Raw genomic sequence first — 18,761 nt, 5'->3', positions numbered from 1 at the left:
CAATACTTAAACTGACATCCAAACCCGAATTCTAACCCGATTATTTATGCTCTAACAGCAACATTACACACCAACTACAGTTTAAAAAATGCAATCATGAAAAACGTGACTTTCAATACTTCAAAAAGTCACATATAATCAAAGTTTTAGGTCGATGCAGATAGCAGAGAGACAGAGAGAAAAAGAGAGAAATGTATGCATAGAATGATTGAACGGGGTATGTATCCTTGTTCTGTGATGTGACATGTAGACACATTTTTTGTTTGGGTCTGTAATGCCTTAAGCTGAAAGTATACTAGGGACGTCCGCGTATGCGCGCCGTCCGCATGACGTCATTTTCGTCATCAAGAGGGTCCGCGGTTTTGCACCTATTGCTTAACTTGCAATCTCATTACTGATTGGGTGACTTTGCTACCACTCAAAAAATGTAGCCCATTATTTTAAAATGGAGGGGCAGGGAGATGCCTGTGATGTCATAAGCGTCAGTTTTTCAGATTGGGCCGTTTTCTGGAATTTCTATGAGACTGAGATGTTTAGCATGTCTAGCACTTTTTGTATGTTCGTGAATGCGGGTAGACTACCATTATTCAACAAAGACAAGGTAAATATGGTTTTTCATTCTCTGTCCCCTTTAAATATATTTTATTATTATTGATAGTACAAGCTTAAAGCATAACTGTATCGCCTTGTATATCACATTATTAAAGGTAGTTTTTGCATATTTTGTCAATATTGTGCACACCTATATACTATAAGTTGCATCAGATGAGCAACACTTTCAAACTAACATTCCTGATTGGCTATGTGCTACACCGGCTCATTGGAATACAGTGCCGCAGGGATGAAATATTTTTGTAGGCCCACTCCGATGTTAGTAGGACAGTGGTTCTTTAAAAAACAACTACATTTTCTGATAGACTTTTGGTTTATTGAAAAAAATAAGCTCTGTGTTTAACATAAGTTAACTCTCTTTCCCCGTCAGAGTTTTTTTTTTTAAAGTTGCCAGCCTTTGCGAGGTTCAGGGCATCACACTGCTAAAAGATATTGAACAAATATTGTTTGAGTTCAGTTTAACAGCACCAGTATGATGTGGACTCAATGAAGGAATGTCAAGAGTGAAATACAACAAATGACAGTCAAGCGATGTAGTTCAATGCCGCGGCATCAAAACGACAAAGACAAATAATCTGCCCGTTTTCTGCTGCTTGTTTTTCTAAATTAGCTTTTACCTTCCAGAACACCTACAGACAAGTACATGTTCATACACATTCAGGAATAGATGAGAGACAACATCCAGCTGTGAATGAATTATGACTTTACCTGCAAATACACAGGCACACACAGCAAGAGGAGAACATTTCATTCTCCAGATGCTCTATAAGCACAAACCTTACCTCCCCCCCACATACAAATAATTTTCACATCAACCTCAAACAATCCAAATCATTTGGATTCTGATTTACGTTTATCTTGTGCTGTCATCGCTGATTTAAAGACTAAGTCAATCATATGTTTTGGTGTTAGGATACTTTCTCTGGAAAAACAGAGACAACACTGAGTGAGCAATCTGTAGGCTAATTTCTCCAGAAGAGTGTAAATGACAATTATTGGCAGGGCAAGTGATATTCTAAACTACTGGCCAGCAGAAAACATCCTTATTGACATACTATGTCAGGGATAAATCAATTATATTTCAGCTCAATCTGATAACTTTATACTCTCAGTTACACATTCTGTTTGTTGATAGGCTTTCAGGAAACACACCGAATGTCTGACTGAACTTACCAGCAGGGCAGGACCCTTCAGAGACCACCAGAATTTCAGTCTGCTGTTTGCAGGCATCCCTCCGAAGAAAACACTCATTTTCATAGTTTTCATTGTTGGAGCCACACACTGGAACATAATCATTGTTGCACTGAAAGAAAGAAAAAGTTTTTTTTTAATGAGATGTAGATTGTTTTTAGAAGCATTAGTAACTTGGACTAAAAATCTATTATTGATAATATTAAATTGATAATAAATCAGTGATACATTTTTGGCACCAATGCAAAAGTGGGCTGCGTGCTGACATACACTCTTAAAAATAAAGGTGCTAAAAGGTTTCTTTACAATGATGTGACAAAATAACTTTATTTTGGTTCCCAAAGAACCTTTTAATCAATTTCTTTCGTACTTATTTATAATTGCAGAGCATTTTTCACTACAAAGAGTTCTTTGGTGCAACAAAAAGGTTCTGAGGATGTTAAAGGTTTTAACCATACAGCCAAAAAAGGAAGCTTTAGGAGCCTTTATTTTTTAAGAGAGTATATGCAAAAGCACTTCAGATTCATAGTCTATTCCTGACTTCTGTTCCCGTCTTTCTTACCCAATATGATTTCTTAATACCACCCTGTCAAATGAAGCTGTGAATGCCAAGAAATTGCAGGCACCTACACTTTGTTAAAGACTCCGCCACTGACTCACTGTTATCAATCTGTAAATATTTTATAAATATTTTACTGAACAAGAGCTTTTGACACCACTTGTGTTGTTGTTAAATTCATGCTGCCAATTCTAGATGTTTACTCAAAAAATTAAGCAGTGGGCAAAAATGACTTCATTATCTCTTGGCACAAGCTTTTATGCAAATACTTCAAATTAAGGTATATAAAATGGATAAAACCTGACAATCATGTATAAATATAATTTTGTTTATGGTAGGTTTGGGAGCTTTTCTATGTAATGTTGTTTCATGCTCATTCAATGCACAAAAAGAAGTAAAAAACGGATGAGTTTTATCTTAGTATAGCATAAGGCAGCTACAGAGGTCTAAGACAGAACACAAACTTCCTTCATGTTTATATATATATTAAGCAGAAAATTAGGCATTAAATTGACCTACATAAATTTCACGGCTTTATTGTGATGTTTAGCACCTCTTTATTTTGGGGTTTTGGATGAGTTTACAGCAGAGGATACAGAGCCGTATGTGATCTGAATGTGAATAAAGCTTCTGGGGGCTGAAATACAGCCTGCCAACCACACTGCCCACGTTCCCAAACCAGCTGAAAAAACAGTAATACAGTATGATGAAATATGAAATCACTTAGGAAAATCTAATCATAAAATCTATCAGTCTCGACATCAGGTTATTTGGACCCTTTTACGGCACAATTTATGACTGTTATAATTGGGAATAATAAATTTGCAATATCCAAGAAAACAAACAGAAACTTGCTTTAAACAATGACAGCAATATCACATATTTTAGCACAATTAGATTTAATTTATGAATATGTATCTGTCTAGCTGATGATTAGAAATATCATGTGATTTCAAAGCACCAATGCACATATTAAACATTACAGTAAATCTTTATGAATCTCAGTTAAACCCAAATATTGCAAAACACTGGGTGGCCTGGTGGAAAACTAAGCCGTTCCAACCCTCACGCAGATATTTTGGAAGAGTCTGACTACAGTACGAACACACACATACATCCACCTGGACACAGAAACACATTGTGTCTGTATCCAGCAGGCAGGGTTTGTCAATACCATAGAGAGGCAGGTATAGCAGCAGCCTGTCAATTCACATGTTGGCCGAGGGACTGTGTGGCCGATGGCCAGCTGGTTGGCAGGGGTCACAAGAATAACTGTGCCCATCGATTCTGGAGCGGTATTTGTACTTGCTGTTTTATCGGCTGAGAAGCGATATTACGCAGGATGGGAGAGTTCAAAGCCAGGCCTGGCAGGAGATTCAGAGAGAGGGAGAATGAAATAGGAAGAAAAGGGAAAAATTGGGCTTACAGGAAATGGACAGAATGATGGAGACATGGATGTATAAGTAAAATAGAGAAAAAAATAACCTTAAGAAAGATAGGGTAGATATACAGGATTAATCGTTTTATAATCCTTTATCGGATGATGAATAAGTTCTGGGACAGTACTAGAAGCATTAATAATAAAATTGTTCGGGGAGGGGTATTTCTGTAATAAGTGTAATGTAAATTGTGTTTACCTTCTTTATTCCCACAGCCCCATTAGAATCAAGTTTACCTTGGAATATTTCCTTTGACTTACATCACACTTTATATAACTTGGCATTATGAATTTAATAATTAAAATAAGTATAATTGTTTTCTGTTTAAACTAAAAACACTTAATAATGCATGAGGCAAAACAGACTCGCTATAGCTTTCTTTGCCTTTAATAAGCCACCTAAGCTTGTTTGACTTTCATAAGTTCTGACAGGTCTAGCGGCAATCATAGAGAAACTTTCTCTGAAAAAACTTTCTGAAAGCAAATTTATTCACAAATGCACCCCAGATGGTAAGAATCAAAACAAACTAAAGTCACTTTTAAGAAAACAAGAGTAGACTCAGTCATTTGCAGTTTTTGTACTGAGAAATTTAAACACCTAGACGCTCAACCATAAACATCGCCCACGAGCGAATGCATCATTTGTAAAAAGTTTTAATGAGAAGGTACCTTACAGGTATCAAAGACTCACAGGTTTAGCAAACAAAAACTGAAAACTTTCCAAGTACCCCCGGGACCTGCTTAAATATACCCTTGAGTGCGAATACTGGATTTCCTGTTTGGAAAAACTTTGCAAAATAACTACTTACAACATGGCCTGAGGAAATTATTGAAAGTACGGAAATACCATGTTATTTTTTCAAATAGGAATTTCCTTATCAAACCAAAGTCAAATTAGGCTTTTGTTTTCTTTGACAAAAGTACTCCACTATGACTAAAACGGAGATAAAACCAGAGATGAAGCATGAAAGAAAGATAGAGTGACAGTGAAGGGCAAAGTATTGAGTTGATCTCAATTCAGAAGAATGAGAGGGAAAAATAAATGGATATTAAGAGCTTTCAAACCTTGCTATTTTCTTTTAAACCATGACATTTCAACAATTTTCTAGTGTTCAATTAATCTTTTAGACCTGGCATGATGCAATAGCGAGAAAGGCTGCCCAGCCTCAGGCAGCCCCAGCATGCCCTGAGAAAGGCCTGTTTTGCCAAGCCCCTGCAGTTTGGCACTTTTGAATTTGCCCCTTGAGGGGAAGGAGGGCATTAGAACTTTATCTTTCAGAAGAATAGTGGGTGATTATGATGTAATGGGGTAATTGGGAACAGGGTGAGTAATGACTGCACTGCTTGTCAGCAACAGTTGAAAGAGCATATAGAGTGATCTGCCTCCACCTGTCACAGAGAAACAACTCTTTACTTGCAGGTCACAGGAGACTGCAGCGGTATTTTGATGAAATGGAAAGACCTTGATAAAGTTGAAAAGCATGTTGATTGATATACAGTAGTGAACTTTTGTGACTATTTACTGCGGGAACAGTTTGATCTTTTCCAAATTAGTTGTGTTGTCCACAAACTCCTATAAACAACACTGGATGCCTTTACAGTCCCTGTCCTCTTCATCAATAACTGAATTACACAAACTACACTGCAATCCACTGCGGACCAACAGGATCAGCACACATCAGTCAGGATCAGTCAAGTTATTGCTGATGTATGCACTAGTTTGGTTTATAAAGCCATTTACACCTTGTAAGTGTTTGAACGTTTTACTTTCAGGTAATGTAATCCAGCCTTAAATCTGCTACAGGATCAATTTAACATATGCGTAACTCCAATGCACTACTTTCTGTCTCTCATACATGTTAAACAATAAGAATATGGACCTTTCACATACGTGGACATTACATTTTTTGTTGTTTGCACCATAATACTTAATTCTGTGTAACTGGAACCGGTTGTCCACAAACTTGGACAATTACACTGATTCATGTTCAAAGAAAAATATTTGGTTATTATATTTATTGGTTCTTCCTAACCCCAAAGAGCTGGAAGAAAAAGCTAAAATGCAAGCCAAAACAAAGCTCAGGTCTTAGGAGGTTAAGAGCGTTTCTGCTACTTGCAAGAAATTTCTTTCTATTTGACACAATCAGTGTTAGTTTTGGGACAACACACTAAGGGCCAGACTTACTAAACGGGGCAAATTAGCGTGAAAGCGCGATTCCAAAAAAGTGCCGATGGGAGTGGTATCTGTGGGTTATTTACTAAAAAGGCGCAAATTACATAACACAGGCGCAACAGCGGATTTCTATAAGGACCAATGCAATCTACTTAGAGCAGCACAAATTTATTCTTGGTGGCAAATAAGCAGAGCTAAATTCCCCTGCAGGTGCAGGAGATCTACTAACACCTAATGCGCTTGAGTTCAGCACCTTGGAAATGCAGGGTGTGATATCCCAGCTAATAAAGCCATAGTACAATGCAAAGAACAAAAATATTACAGTTTTTTTCGATTGCTAAACGCCAGTGGGCACAACTGGAGTCACATGTGCAAAACTCTAACTACAGTCTGCACAGCAGCAGTTCATGTGGACCAAACTCTAGTTCGTTTTTCATTGCTTGAACACAGTTTTCAAAACTTTACACACTTATTCCATGACTTTAATCACAACCTGCACAACACTGTGGATTTACAGCACTTTGTTCAAATGCTAACACACTGCTGTCAAAACTGTGAATCACACATTCAAAACACAATTGATTTCAGCATTGTGCCTTTCAAACACTGCTGATTGCAATTTCATATACAGTTTTTTACGATTGCTATGACACCTTTTTCAATACTTTTAACAAATTTTCTAAACTCTTAACGCACCAACACACCTACAACACACAACTGGCAAAACAGTTATTTTTATCCTCAAAATCACACATTGTAAACTAAACTCTCACACTGTTTACAAAAACACTGTAAACATGTCTCAGAATCAACTAGTTATACCAGATCACCAACACATGCTATCTTCCAACAGAAACATTTAGTCAATCATAACACAATGTCATGAAAAACACAAACATAAGGTGGAAAAACAAAAACTGCATAAGTTTATGTGTAAGTCTGTCCTTATACAATAGACAGTAGATTGTATTGATTAACGACTGAGTTTTGCACTACAGTTTCTTTTGAAAACTTGTTTATATTTTTGTTTAGTTGGGTTTAGTAAATGCATGCCTTATGTTTGTTTTGCTGCAGCAATTCAAGACATAAATGAATCATCTATCTTAGAGTAAGGTTTATGAAAAAAAGTAGACAGAATTGCTGCAGTAAAGACTTTACAGTATTTACAACAGGACATTACTGCAAGATAACAAACATATTCAATATTGCTTCCTTTTACAGTAAAAAAGTAAAAATAACAAAATTACAAACAGAAAAAGCCACTGAAAAATAAAGTAAACGGAAAATCTCATAATCTAATCTATTGCGTTTCTATTTGGTCACATGTTCTCATTAACATTACACCTGATATCTTCTCTGGCAAGGCATCTTGGAAATAATCTTTTGCCATGTCTTATCCACCTTTGACAGTGTTCAGGTGTGATGTCTGGGAATGCACCATCTATTGCATCCAGGTGGGACTGGAGGAAAACTGTCCTGGTGGTCTTCCGTTGACTTGTGCAGACATATATCTTATTTTTTGTGTTGCTCATACTGTTGCTTTTCCACACAAGATCGACCTAAAGAGGTCCTCTTTACTCTATTGTATACCATATGGTCAAGCAATTGAAAGAACCTGAGTGTGTTTCCTAGGTGGGAATCAGCTGTGATTTATATATTTGCATTGGTACAATAAATTGTTTTTCAATCCCAATGGAATAAAATACAGGGAAAATATTTATGTTTCAAGTAATCATAGAAACAGCCGTTTACTTTGACTATAAGTGAGGTTTAGCACATAATGTTATCTGTTTTGACATGCTGTGTTAAAGCATTTGTAAATTTGACTTTAAAAATCTATTGTTTTGGTCTTGTTTGAGCTTGTTTGTAAAAGAAGTTCAAGCATTTTAAATTTGTGTTAATTATATGCATTTTGTGTTAAACCAACAAGAAATGTGTTAAGAGTATAGCTTACTCAGGTGGATGTAGTGCTAACTGTGTTAAGAGTTTTGAAAACTTGTTAAAAGTATTGAAAAATCTGTCATAGCAATCGTAAAAAACTGTAAATATAAATTCCAATTTCATATATATATTTCATTTATATATAATATTACCTTTCATGTACTTTAAGTTTCTACCTTTTTTCTCATTACTGTAATTCCGTAAATTACTACAGACAACTGAAGCAATCTGCTAATTTTCATTTACCCTAAAAAATTATGATGTTCTAAAAAAAATATTGTGATAAATCAATAAATAAATCATTCTTTAAAGAAAACATTACTTGGTGTGACATCACTGAAATTGTTAAAACTGTAAAGATATAAAGTTAGTATTTTGTGTATTGGTGTTTGATGTTAGTGTTTTTCCTCTCAGTGTGTTGTGAGTGACAGTGTGTGTTATCTCAGTGAGGGTTGTGTTTAGTGTTTGGCTGCACGGAGCTGTTTTGAGCCATGTGTTAAGAGTTGTGCTCAGGTGACTTTTGGTAGTTCAGACTGTAGTTAGAGTTTTGCACATGTAGCTCCAGTTGTGCCCACTGTCGTTTAGCAATCGAAAAAAACTGTAAGTTTAAAAGAACTTTGGAAACACCTGATATTGTGTGACTTCTCCTCGTGACGCCTCTTTAATTTCCTCCAGCAAATAAAAAATTACATGGCTTGGCAAACAATATTTTTAAATAATATGTTCCTCTGGCATTTGAAATAAACTGTTACATGTGGAAAAAATCCTCTCACTTGTACCACACGCTCTCTGATCACTGCAATGCCTCCTCTTATCCGCAACAATTACAGCCATTCAAGCACAAAATGATTTTTTAGCGCAAATACCATCATTTAAATCTTCTCTTGTATATATTGCATCTGACAGGGAAACTCCTAGAAATGCATATGCAATAAGGTCAGTCACAAAAATAAGTAGACCACACCTTTTCAGTGCTAAGTATTGACAGCGTGTCTTTAGTAAATCCCCCGACAGTTGTTATTTAACGGCAAAATGGTGTTTTGCGCTGGCGCAAGCTGTTAGTAAATCTGGCCCTAAATACGTTGTCCCAAAATAGACACATCTTTGTTATCATTGAAACAACACATCTTGTGTTACTTTTAACTAACTTTACTTTTATTTATTTTAACACAAAATCAACACAATTACACATAACGTGTTAAAAAAAGCACAACACAAAAAATGTGTAAAAAAATCATCACATCCCTTCTTAGAGTGCAGGGTAAACCAATGCTAACACAGTAAGAACATGCATAGAAAGGCCTTCCGACCCATTTGAGACTCAAACTGGGAATTGTGCCAGCTGATAATGAAATGATGATGACATACAGTATGACACTACATGACATATGCAACACTATACTAACATATCTTTTTTTAAGAGGTGTGTGTCTGTGTGTGCGTGTGTGTGTGTGTGTGTGTGTGTGTGTGTGTGTGTGTGTGTGTGTGTGTGTTGAATAAGGTTTTAAAAGCTGATTTTATACTATACATTGTCTGCTGTACAACAGTAACAGCAGATCCTGAAGTACAAATAAAAAATATGATTATCACAATCCAATACATCTTTGTAATTAAATGATTTAGCCAGAGAAAGAAAAAAAAATCCAATAAAAACAGACAGTGAGTGGGAGACAGGAATGAAACGACCTCAGAGATAAAGAGAGCTATAAGTGACGGCCATAAGGACGAACAGCGTGTGTTCAAAAACAATCTTAAACAACAGAGGCCAGACATATAAAAACAAATGTTTGCACTCAATAAACAAAAAGAACAGTTACATATTTCTATACAGCTATATAGTCCTTAAGGCAACTCTATTCACTTGGCGGTCATCTTGGTAATGCCACATGGGCAGCTTTTTACTAAAATAAAATAAAAAATTATCACCAAAACTTTGTCAAGTTTACATTGCAATAACATATTTTAAATCAGCAATATAGCAATATACAATGCTAAGTTTTTTTTATTATACTATCATGTTGGTAATGTGCATTGCATCATTATAGGATATAATATTCTAAGCAATAAACTCTGTTGTATACTACACAAATATGTAGAATATTTTCTAGGTATTTTATGCTCATTGAGCATACTGTGCCCATACAGTACATACTACAGTATCTAGTGCAGCAAAAAGTTGTATTTTAGCATATTTGTCAAACATTGAAACAGGTATTAAGGTTATATTTTCACAGAAAGTCTTTATATTATGTAAGATTGTAAGATTTTTTAGAAATCATTAAATTACAAAAAAATACTTTATCTAAGTTTTCGCATACTGTTACTGTTTTCATTTTGTTACATACATGAAGTGGCCCTCTATACTTTATCTGCCGACTTTGTCCCCAAGTCAAGTAAACAGCAAACTGTTTCAAAGTTATTTGTGTGTCTGCAGCTCAGTTGGTAGAGCATTGCATCACAAAGGTGGTGGGTTTGATTCCCAGGGAACACACATACTGATAAAAATGTCCCTGCACTGTAAGTCGCTTTGAAGAAAAGCTTCTGCCAAATGCCTAAATATAAATTTGTGCATGTGTGCACTACATATATTTGTATAGACTCATCTTTACGTTGACCTTTTAAAGTATTTAGCTTCTGTAACTGAGAAAAAACTGCAGTACGTTATCCATCAAACTAACTGGACCTTCATCTGATGCGCTGCAGTTGCAATTTCATCCTGCAGGGGCTGCTGTGGTGCTGTGATCCAGATACCAGTGACAACCACATTCCCTGCTTCTGCAAAAAAAATCCTCATTATCTTTACTTATTTGAAAGTCTGAGTCGAAATGTTGAGATGCACAGCGACAGTAGCAAACAACACACAGACACCTGTGTTACCACATCACAACACTTTATCGGAAACTGAAGTCACACCTAGTCAAAAGACAGAAAGCGCAAGAAAAAGTGTTGCGGCATTATTAGACGTTACAGAATAGCCTTGAGCACGCGGCAGCCCATAAATCCCTTGTTTTTTTACCCATCCATCAGTTTTCTTTTCAATCCAGCCATTCATTCGTCCATCAGTCAGTCCATCTATTAGTTGATCTATTCATCTATCCAGCGGCACAAATCAGTCGTTCTCTTTGACAAGTCAATCTATCTGTGCTAGGCACCACGCGTGCTGCCTTAGCCTCTACAAAAAAAACAACGTCTCCAGCGGTGCTAGACTGAACCAAGACAGGCAATTAAAGTGAGACACTGAACAGTGAGCAGCAGAGGAGATCGGAGGACTGATAAGACTGACTGCATCTACAGTTCCTCTCTATATGGAACAGCTACAGTCACAGTAAAACTACAGTAACAGGTGCTGACATGTTATAACAGCACTGTCAGGAAATGCCACTTGACTTTTATCCAGGGACATCAAATGCAATTCTTGTTCCCTATTCAATGTATTTCATAGGTTTCCATTTGTTTTTAAAACTCCTGTTTTGTTTGAAACATGCATAGTGTACATAACAGCTGTGGCCTCTTCAATGCCCCAAACTTTAAAAAGTAAAATTGTATGTTTTGAAATCAGTGAAAAATAACGTCATGCAAATCGCATGCAACTCTGAACATAGGAATACTGGCAAAGGATTGTGAAATCTGAGCATGCCGTACTCACAACATAACAGTATCCTGAGTGCAGGCCGAGAGCCGCTAAAGGAGTATCTGATATGGAGTAAGAAAGCAAACGTGTGTACTTGACTACTTCCAGTGGGTACACAACAGCTTGAGATGAAACATTGTGAGTTAATTATGCATCGTGGAATATGATATAATCCATTTGATTCATTTGGCATTATGTGGTGTTTCTTTTCACCCTTGGGTGCATTATAAGGGGCTGAAACAGCACGTCTCGAGAAACACGAGAGGCCAGAACGATGCTTAAAGTGCATCGGGAGTGAACGGCTGCGACTGCAAACAGACAGAGGAAAGATCACACGCAGAGCTCAAGCTGACATTTAAAGAGACAGACACAGACGTGATGTCTGCCTCGCTGTTTTTTTCTCATCCATTAAGATAACGTAAAGCCTATCGGCCGCGTATCAGTAACATTGGCTGATCCTTATCGGGAGAAAAACCTGTCAAATATGGAGTCCAAGCCCTGAGGAAAAAAGGAAGGAGCATGTCAGGACATTGTCTCTGGGAATTCCAGTATTTTCCATGTGACATCTGCGGCACTTCAACCTCGTTTCCTAAAACCTGAAAATGGCAGATGTCACAAGTGGCTCTTGGACTAAGAAGACTTGCGATTGCTGAGGGCTAACTTTTAATGCAGTGTTAGATACATTTTTTATTTAGACTTATTATGCCATACAAATCTGTGCTGAATTAAATTTACATACCTTAATCACTAATCTAGCAGTTGGATCTCATTGTAAGGTTGTGGAGGATGCAGCAGATCTTCTATGATCAACTTGCTTTTAGCGTTAAAAGTAGTTGTCTACACCATGCACATGGATATATTTGCTGAAAAACTGCAGCCATGATCAATAAAAAAATCTAATCTAACGTATATTTCACTCTCTGCTTTCTACAGGTGATGCAATGCACATGAGTTTACACATGCATTTTGTAAATGTATCATTAATGTGTATAATTTTTTAATAAAAATTATAAATGACATTTATTTTTATATATCATTTTAAGTTTTTTATATATAATTTAAGCAATTTCATTACAAAAAACACATTATTTTCTACATACCGTACATTTTTGTTTCTTCAGATTTCACTCTCTTCCTGAAATGCACGGATTTGAAATGCTCTGTGTCTCTGATTGGCCAGCTAATCTGTATGTTGTGATTAACCTTTGACGTGAAAGATTCGGTCACAACGCAGTGCTAACAGGAGTTAATTTACAGGCTGTAAGTCCGAAGGGGGAGGAATTATGATAATGTCTGTCTTGACTACATCACCAATCCCAGGAAGTTAACTGTGTCCTACAATCCGTGTGTTTGTTGTAGTCCAAGAAAAGAGATTTACGTTGGAGATGATAACTCGCGTCATTGTTTACTTTGGGGTATGTACCTTTTGCATATCGTTTACTTGTACTAATACACACTTAGGGGCCAATCACACCAAACTCGTTTATGGGAGTTGCAGGCACCTTTTTTGAATGATATTCTATGGGCGGTGAGTGCATGCGCGCTGTTTATGCCGCCAAATGCCTTGCGTTTTTTGCCGCCTGTTCGCAGCACACGTTTTTGAAGGAGCACTGAGAGCGGAAAAGCAGCCAACGTCATTCACATCTTTCCACTGTCCAATCGAATGAGGGGAGAAGCACTGCTACGTGGGCGGAGTGATTTGCTCGCAGCACCCGAGAAGCCCCTGGTGAGGAGCAGATAGTTCGGTCAGAGTTGTGCATATCACTCCGCCCATGTAGCAGTGCTTATTCTTCTGAGAATATAGTTCCCAGTATGTATCGTGCTAAAAGATCGCTGTGTCTCACATGACCTTGTTATTTGTACACGGTGTGACTATACAAATCACAACACATAAATAGGAAAATGTTGGCGTTATTTTGTCACTTATTGAGAGCAGTTTGCTAGCTGGAGCCATTCACTTCCAGTCTTTGTGCTAAGCTAAGCTAGCGATGGCTGCGTCAGACAGAGTTACAGCACGCACGGAGATGAGAAAGGTATGTATGGACTTATCTAACTCTGGGGGATATGGTGAATAAAAATTTGGGCGTGTTCCTTTAAGGCAGTATAATTTTTTCATCATTAAAAGTCAATGTCTTTTCATTATTTGCTGAAAAGATCTAACAACTTTAAAATACAACACAGTTCTATTTCACATCATTTAGCGCCTGGTAAAATGGATTGTTGGTGGCAATTTTGTTCCCTGCAAAAGTCATGCAACTGTTTAGTGAATTCACCCCTTAATGTTTCAATCACTTGGAACAACTCTGGTTCCTGACAGAAGACAGAGATAGGGTCTTTCAGTGGGCCTGTCAGCCGGGTCTATGGAGTGATGGATGTCTGGCACAGTGTTTGTGACAGAGTAAAAGCTCAAGGGAAAGACGATGGAAAACTGGGCCTTTCTGTCAGATCATTAGTTCCGTACCAATGGGACGAGTTGACCTTAAACTGAGGAAAAAGTGTGAATGAAAGAGTCTTGCGCAAGGACACCAACTGTACATGTAGATATTCACTCGTATGTGATACTTTTCAACGTCTTAAGCTTATAATCTAATGGCGCTTTTACATTGCATAGTATCCCACAGTTTAGTTTAGTTTGGGTCGGGTCATTTCCCCTTACTTTGGCGTGGTTAGCTTTTCCATCAAATTTAGCATCACATCGTAGTGGGAGGGATTATGGGTGTGCCATTATATTTGCGCTGTCTACTGCTGTGACATCATAGTGAGAGCGTTGTTGTACATTCCCATACATTCATTTATTTCTCAGTAAAATTGGCCAACACAAATAGATGTTTGCACTTCGCGTTTATCACTACCTCTGTCTCACATGACAGTTTCTGTACAAACACCCGTGGCGTCAGTCAACGACGCTCCTTATTGAAGTTCCATTTAAGAATATTTAATGCTGACGTGCTTGTCGCGAATGTTCTGCCACAAACTGCAAGTCTGGAAAAAACTGTTATGGTGTTCTTGATTCTCAACCTGTGGATGTTTTTCATCGCTAAAAGGGAGTTTGGGAGCTTATAGCAGAGCACAGATGACAACATGTTTGCTCAAGACAGCGTAAGCTAGCACTAAGGTAAAGCTAATCTTTTACATTATAGCGATGATGCTGGTAGTGACGATTCTCTCAGACCAATCAGTGATCTACAGTGTTTTCGCGTCACATTTGGTATCAGCTCGGGTCGCTTGGAAACCCAACCGAGGTGGGATGAAAAAAAGTATTGAGTACTACGTACTGCACCCAGTGGAAAGCTCCCAAAAGTAAGCTGACCCGACCCAAACTAAACCAAATCGTGGGGTACTATACAATGGAAAAGCGCCTTAAGTGGTTTACTGAACTCAAACACTCACATTTTATTCGTTCCTCTGATTGCTTTTAGTTCCCAGGTTGACAATCTCCTCAGTGGGTGAAAGATATTTTAGTCTAATAGCCTTTAAAATCTTGCAATGTCTCAGATAAAACCTTTTTCACAGTAGTATCTCTCCATTCTTGGTTGCTTAATGCATCACTTTTGCTTTGTAAGTTGTAATTTGCGTTAATTTGATTTATTGCCTATTCATTGTGAAACTTTTGGATGCTACCTACTTCAGCAGTGGGACTTAAAACAGGACAGAATGAAGCAGACCTGTCCAATATAAGCGAGAGTTTGAAGTAGCTGTCCAAACTGATGCTTTAAGTTAAATTTCATCTGGCAAAGTAAAGGAGCAACTGCATCTTGGTGCATTTCGATTCCACCCTTGTTTTTTAAAGAAGCACATTATCTGTGACAGCTCAGAGGCAGGGTGGCCGATAGGGCCATGGGAGGAAAAAAATAGAAACAGATGAGGTGAGATATCCTGGAGAGGCACAAACACGAAGCTAAAAAAAAGAATCTGGTGCACGTCTAGATGATGTATTTTTTGCCCCCTTCAGTCAGAGACGTGCTTGACATTGTGTGACTGAGTGACATTCCTCATTCCCAGGATGCCATGGTACGTGCTGCATGCCTCTGATGAGAAGGGGCTAGTGGGGAGGGTGGAAGGCTGCTGCCTGCCTACTTAACCGCTTGGCAGTCTGCTCTTGATTAGAGCGAAGCTGTACCCAGCAAGGAGCTCTCGGAGCCCTGTCAGGGGAGACGGCTCTTCTGTAATAGCGTCTGACAGGCCGAAGGGGAGCCGCGCGGAGACTGATACAGATGCTGCTGTCCTGAGCGGCATCGGGTGCAAACGAACATCACCCACCTCTAGAGATTCCCCACCTAACCAGCTGCCAACTCGCCATCCAATCTCATGTCTAGCACATGCCATGTGCAGGGTCTCGGAGTACACAGACGTATGACACATCCATCTAACATAGCTAGGAGGAAAAACAGGTGCTATCTGCGTGCCTACATTGTAAATCCCACCAGAATTATTTTTGTTTTACAGGGAACTAGACCTATTCAACTCTGAAATAACTTCCTTCCGGATTTTAATTGCTTCAGTTTTGATATACTGGTGAAAGTTATCTCCTGTGGCATGCAGCTCATGGAGGAAAGCTATTAGGGGTGATAGACATGAGGTAAAAGAGCAAAAGAAAAAGCTTTAAAGGTTTTAGAAAGATAGGATGGAATGAAAAAAATACTATTCGGGTGGCATAGAGAATCACATCAGCAAGTAAGGATTAATGTGTCATCCTAAATAAATCAATGAAACCTCTGCAAGTTATTTGGGCGTTTCACTTAAATGCATTGTTTTATCCAGAATTATTTATTTTTCAGATTTGAATGAAACATTTTAGTATGGATAAACATACAGTACACAGCATATTGAGTATTTTAAGGATTGGGAAATCCAGATCCAGTTTTTAAATTGTGAAATGTACATTTAAAAAAATGCTAGATGGTTTTAACTTTAATAAAATATGGATAGACCCAACGGTTGGGTTTCTATTAAAATATGCATGTTTGTTTCAATTCATGATTTTGTCAAATATGGACCTTATTTTTTTAGGTACATTTTTTGCCCCACCAGTTGAGTTTGACCATATTTTCCAAACAATGGATTGAAACAATCAATTTTAATCATGAATATGAAATGTAAAAATGCATTTTGCATACAGTTTCAGGGAATAAATATGCATAATTTGACTTAAACTAATGAAGTAATTATTTATGTTTGTCATAACATTTAACGAAATTCCTCTGTGTTAAGATGCCCTTTCCCATCATTCCACTTTGAAATCCTGCAAGGCCTGGCCAATTCAAATCGAATTTCAACTCATAACTCAAAAGGAAGCCAATTCTTGATACTCAAATTTTGCTTCTGACCTGTAGAAAATGATTTATACAGTTCATTGTCTCAGATTTGTAGAGGGACCGTCTAATTGCACCAGGGAATAAAGCCCCACTTTTAATCCGTCTGCAGTCTGAGCGAAACCACGTGACTGGATGATAAAAGGATCACAAATGCATGGAAATATATGCAAAGAGGTCTGGCTGAAAATGGCTCTGATGATGGGCAGCCGAAGGCCCGGAGGGAAGGCGTCCACCTTCTGCCACTGTCTGCTAGTCCTGAGTTCACGCTGAAGGAGAACCGAAGGACGTGCTGCTTCTCATGGGTAAATTCATTTGAACGCTGCTTCATGGTTAGAACTCAATCCCAACAGCGTTTGTTACATCAGCCAGACCACATTCGAAAGTCAAAAATGGCAACACCTCAGACATCTGAGAATGGTTGGAGGGATAGTGTATCAACCAGGAATAGAGAGCATGAGAGCAAAGCAAAGAGAAGATGAAAGAACCTTGTCCTTTCTGTGGCTCCAGTGTCAACAGATGAAGCCTTCCTTAACACTCCTCACAGTCTGCCATTGGACGGAGAAACAGATAGCTCAACGTTGCTGTGCTGGTCTGGATGATACAATAAAACACTTTGCTTTACTACTGTCTCAAAACTTACACATTCGGTGGAAATCAGCCTGCAAATAGCTTGCTCATCGTTGTCTCTGCATATTTATGATGGGATAGGAGAAAGCCTTTTAACGCTGAAAGGCTACACATCAACAGTATGCCAGAACAACACTATAAAGTAGCTTGCAAACTGGCCTAAAACAAAAAAATTAAGGCTAAGCAATAACCCGCCCATTAGAAGAGATCATGCGAGAAAGCAATGTACAGTAAGTGCACATAAATGACCGAGCATCAGACCTTTGGATCAGACGTGTCATAAGCTATTGAGTCATCAGCTTTAGCATAACCGAGCATCCAAAATCATTGCTGAATCTGTTATAACATAAAGGTATGAATGTCCAGATGGGGAAAATCGCTACTATAAATGGCAAAATTTGAGAATTATACTCTGCTTTCTATATTTGGAAATTCATATCTCAAAAGTTTGATTTTAATCATTCAATGAATCTCTCTCCCTCGCTCTCTCTCTCTCTCTCTCCCTCTCTCTCTCTCTCTCTCTCTCTCTCTCTCTCTCTCTCTCTCTCTCTCTCTCTCTACTATTGGAATACTATTTATGGCATTCATGTTGTGCCCCTGGGTTTCAAAAGTAACTTGTTTACTGATGCAAAGGTATGCTGCAATTTGAATTACATAAATTGAGAGCTAGGCTGCCTATCTTCAGGCAGGTAAAATGGCATAAAAAGGCTAAATTGATTTGGAGGTTAACAACCTCTCACTATTCAATAACATGCTTAAGAATGTTTTTAGGAAATATTGCTAGCATTTAAATGAAATGACTTTTATTTCTGAATTGCTCTCCATTTCTGCTTTCAGCTGGCCATAGGGAAGTGTTTGGTGCATTTGATTTATTTTCTCAGCTACATTAAATTGCACGTTTCACAGTTCTTGTGAACTTAAATTCCCTTATTTAAAAAGCATCTAATATAATGCATCAAAATAAACAGCAACCATGGGAACAAATCAAAAACATGACAGTTTTGGATCTACAACACTGTACACAACCGGAAGAATAGAAAGGTTTTTCATACAGTACAACCAAAACCTTGCAAAAACACTGCAATGTTTCTGGTTTAGGCTTGGGTACAGTAGGACTATCATTTTATTTTGCACCATTCAATGCATAGTAAACAACAATGGCGGCAAATTGAACACATAGAGTTTTCCTCATCTGCTTTGTACTTCGTGATCAACAAACAAACAAAAACTAAATAATACTTTGATGGCATTAATAAACATGTGGTGGTTTTCTG

At 37.8% G+C, this 18,761-nt stretch overlaps 1 protein-coding gene across 2 annotated transcripts in view; it reads right to left on the bottom strand.

Moving 5' to 3' along the window:
* Window positions 1-18,761, bottom strand: part of tmeff2a (transmembrane protein with EGF-like and two follistatin-like domains 2a) — a 71,550-nt gene that overhangs the window by 41,169 nt on the left and 11,620 nt on the right. For both annotated transcript variants that reach the window (XM_065292548.2, XM_065292549.2), the window contains exon 3: window positions 1,786-1,915. In XM_065292548.2, coding sequence (XP_065148620.1) covers window positions 1,786-1,915 — 130 coding nt within the window. The remainder of the gene's footprint in view (window positions 1-1,785; window positions 1,916-18,761) is intronic.

This window comes from Paramisgurnus dabryanus, chromosome 15, assembly GCF_030506205.2.
Source record: "Paramisgurnus dabryanus chromosome 15, PD_genome_1.1, whole genome shotgun sequence".
NCBI lineage: Eukaryota > Metazoa > Chordata > Actinopteri > Cypriniformes > Cobitidae > Paramisgurnus > Paramisgurnus dabryanus.
The sequence above is the reverse complement of the archived record's forward strand: the minus strand, read 5'-3'. Positions and strand labels throughout refer to the sequence as shown.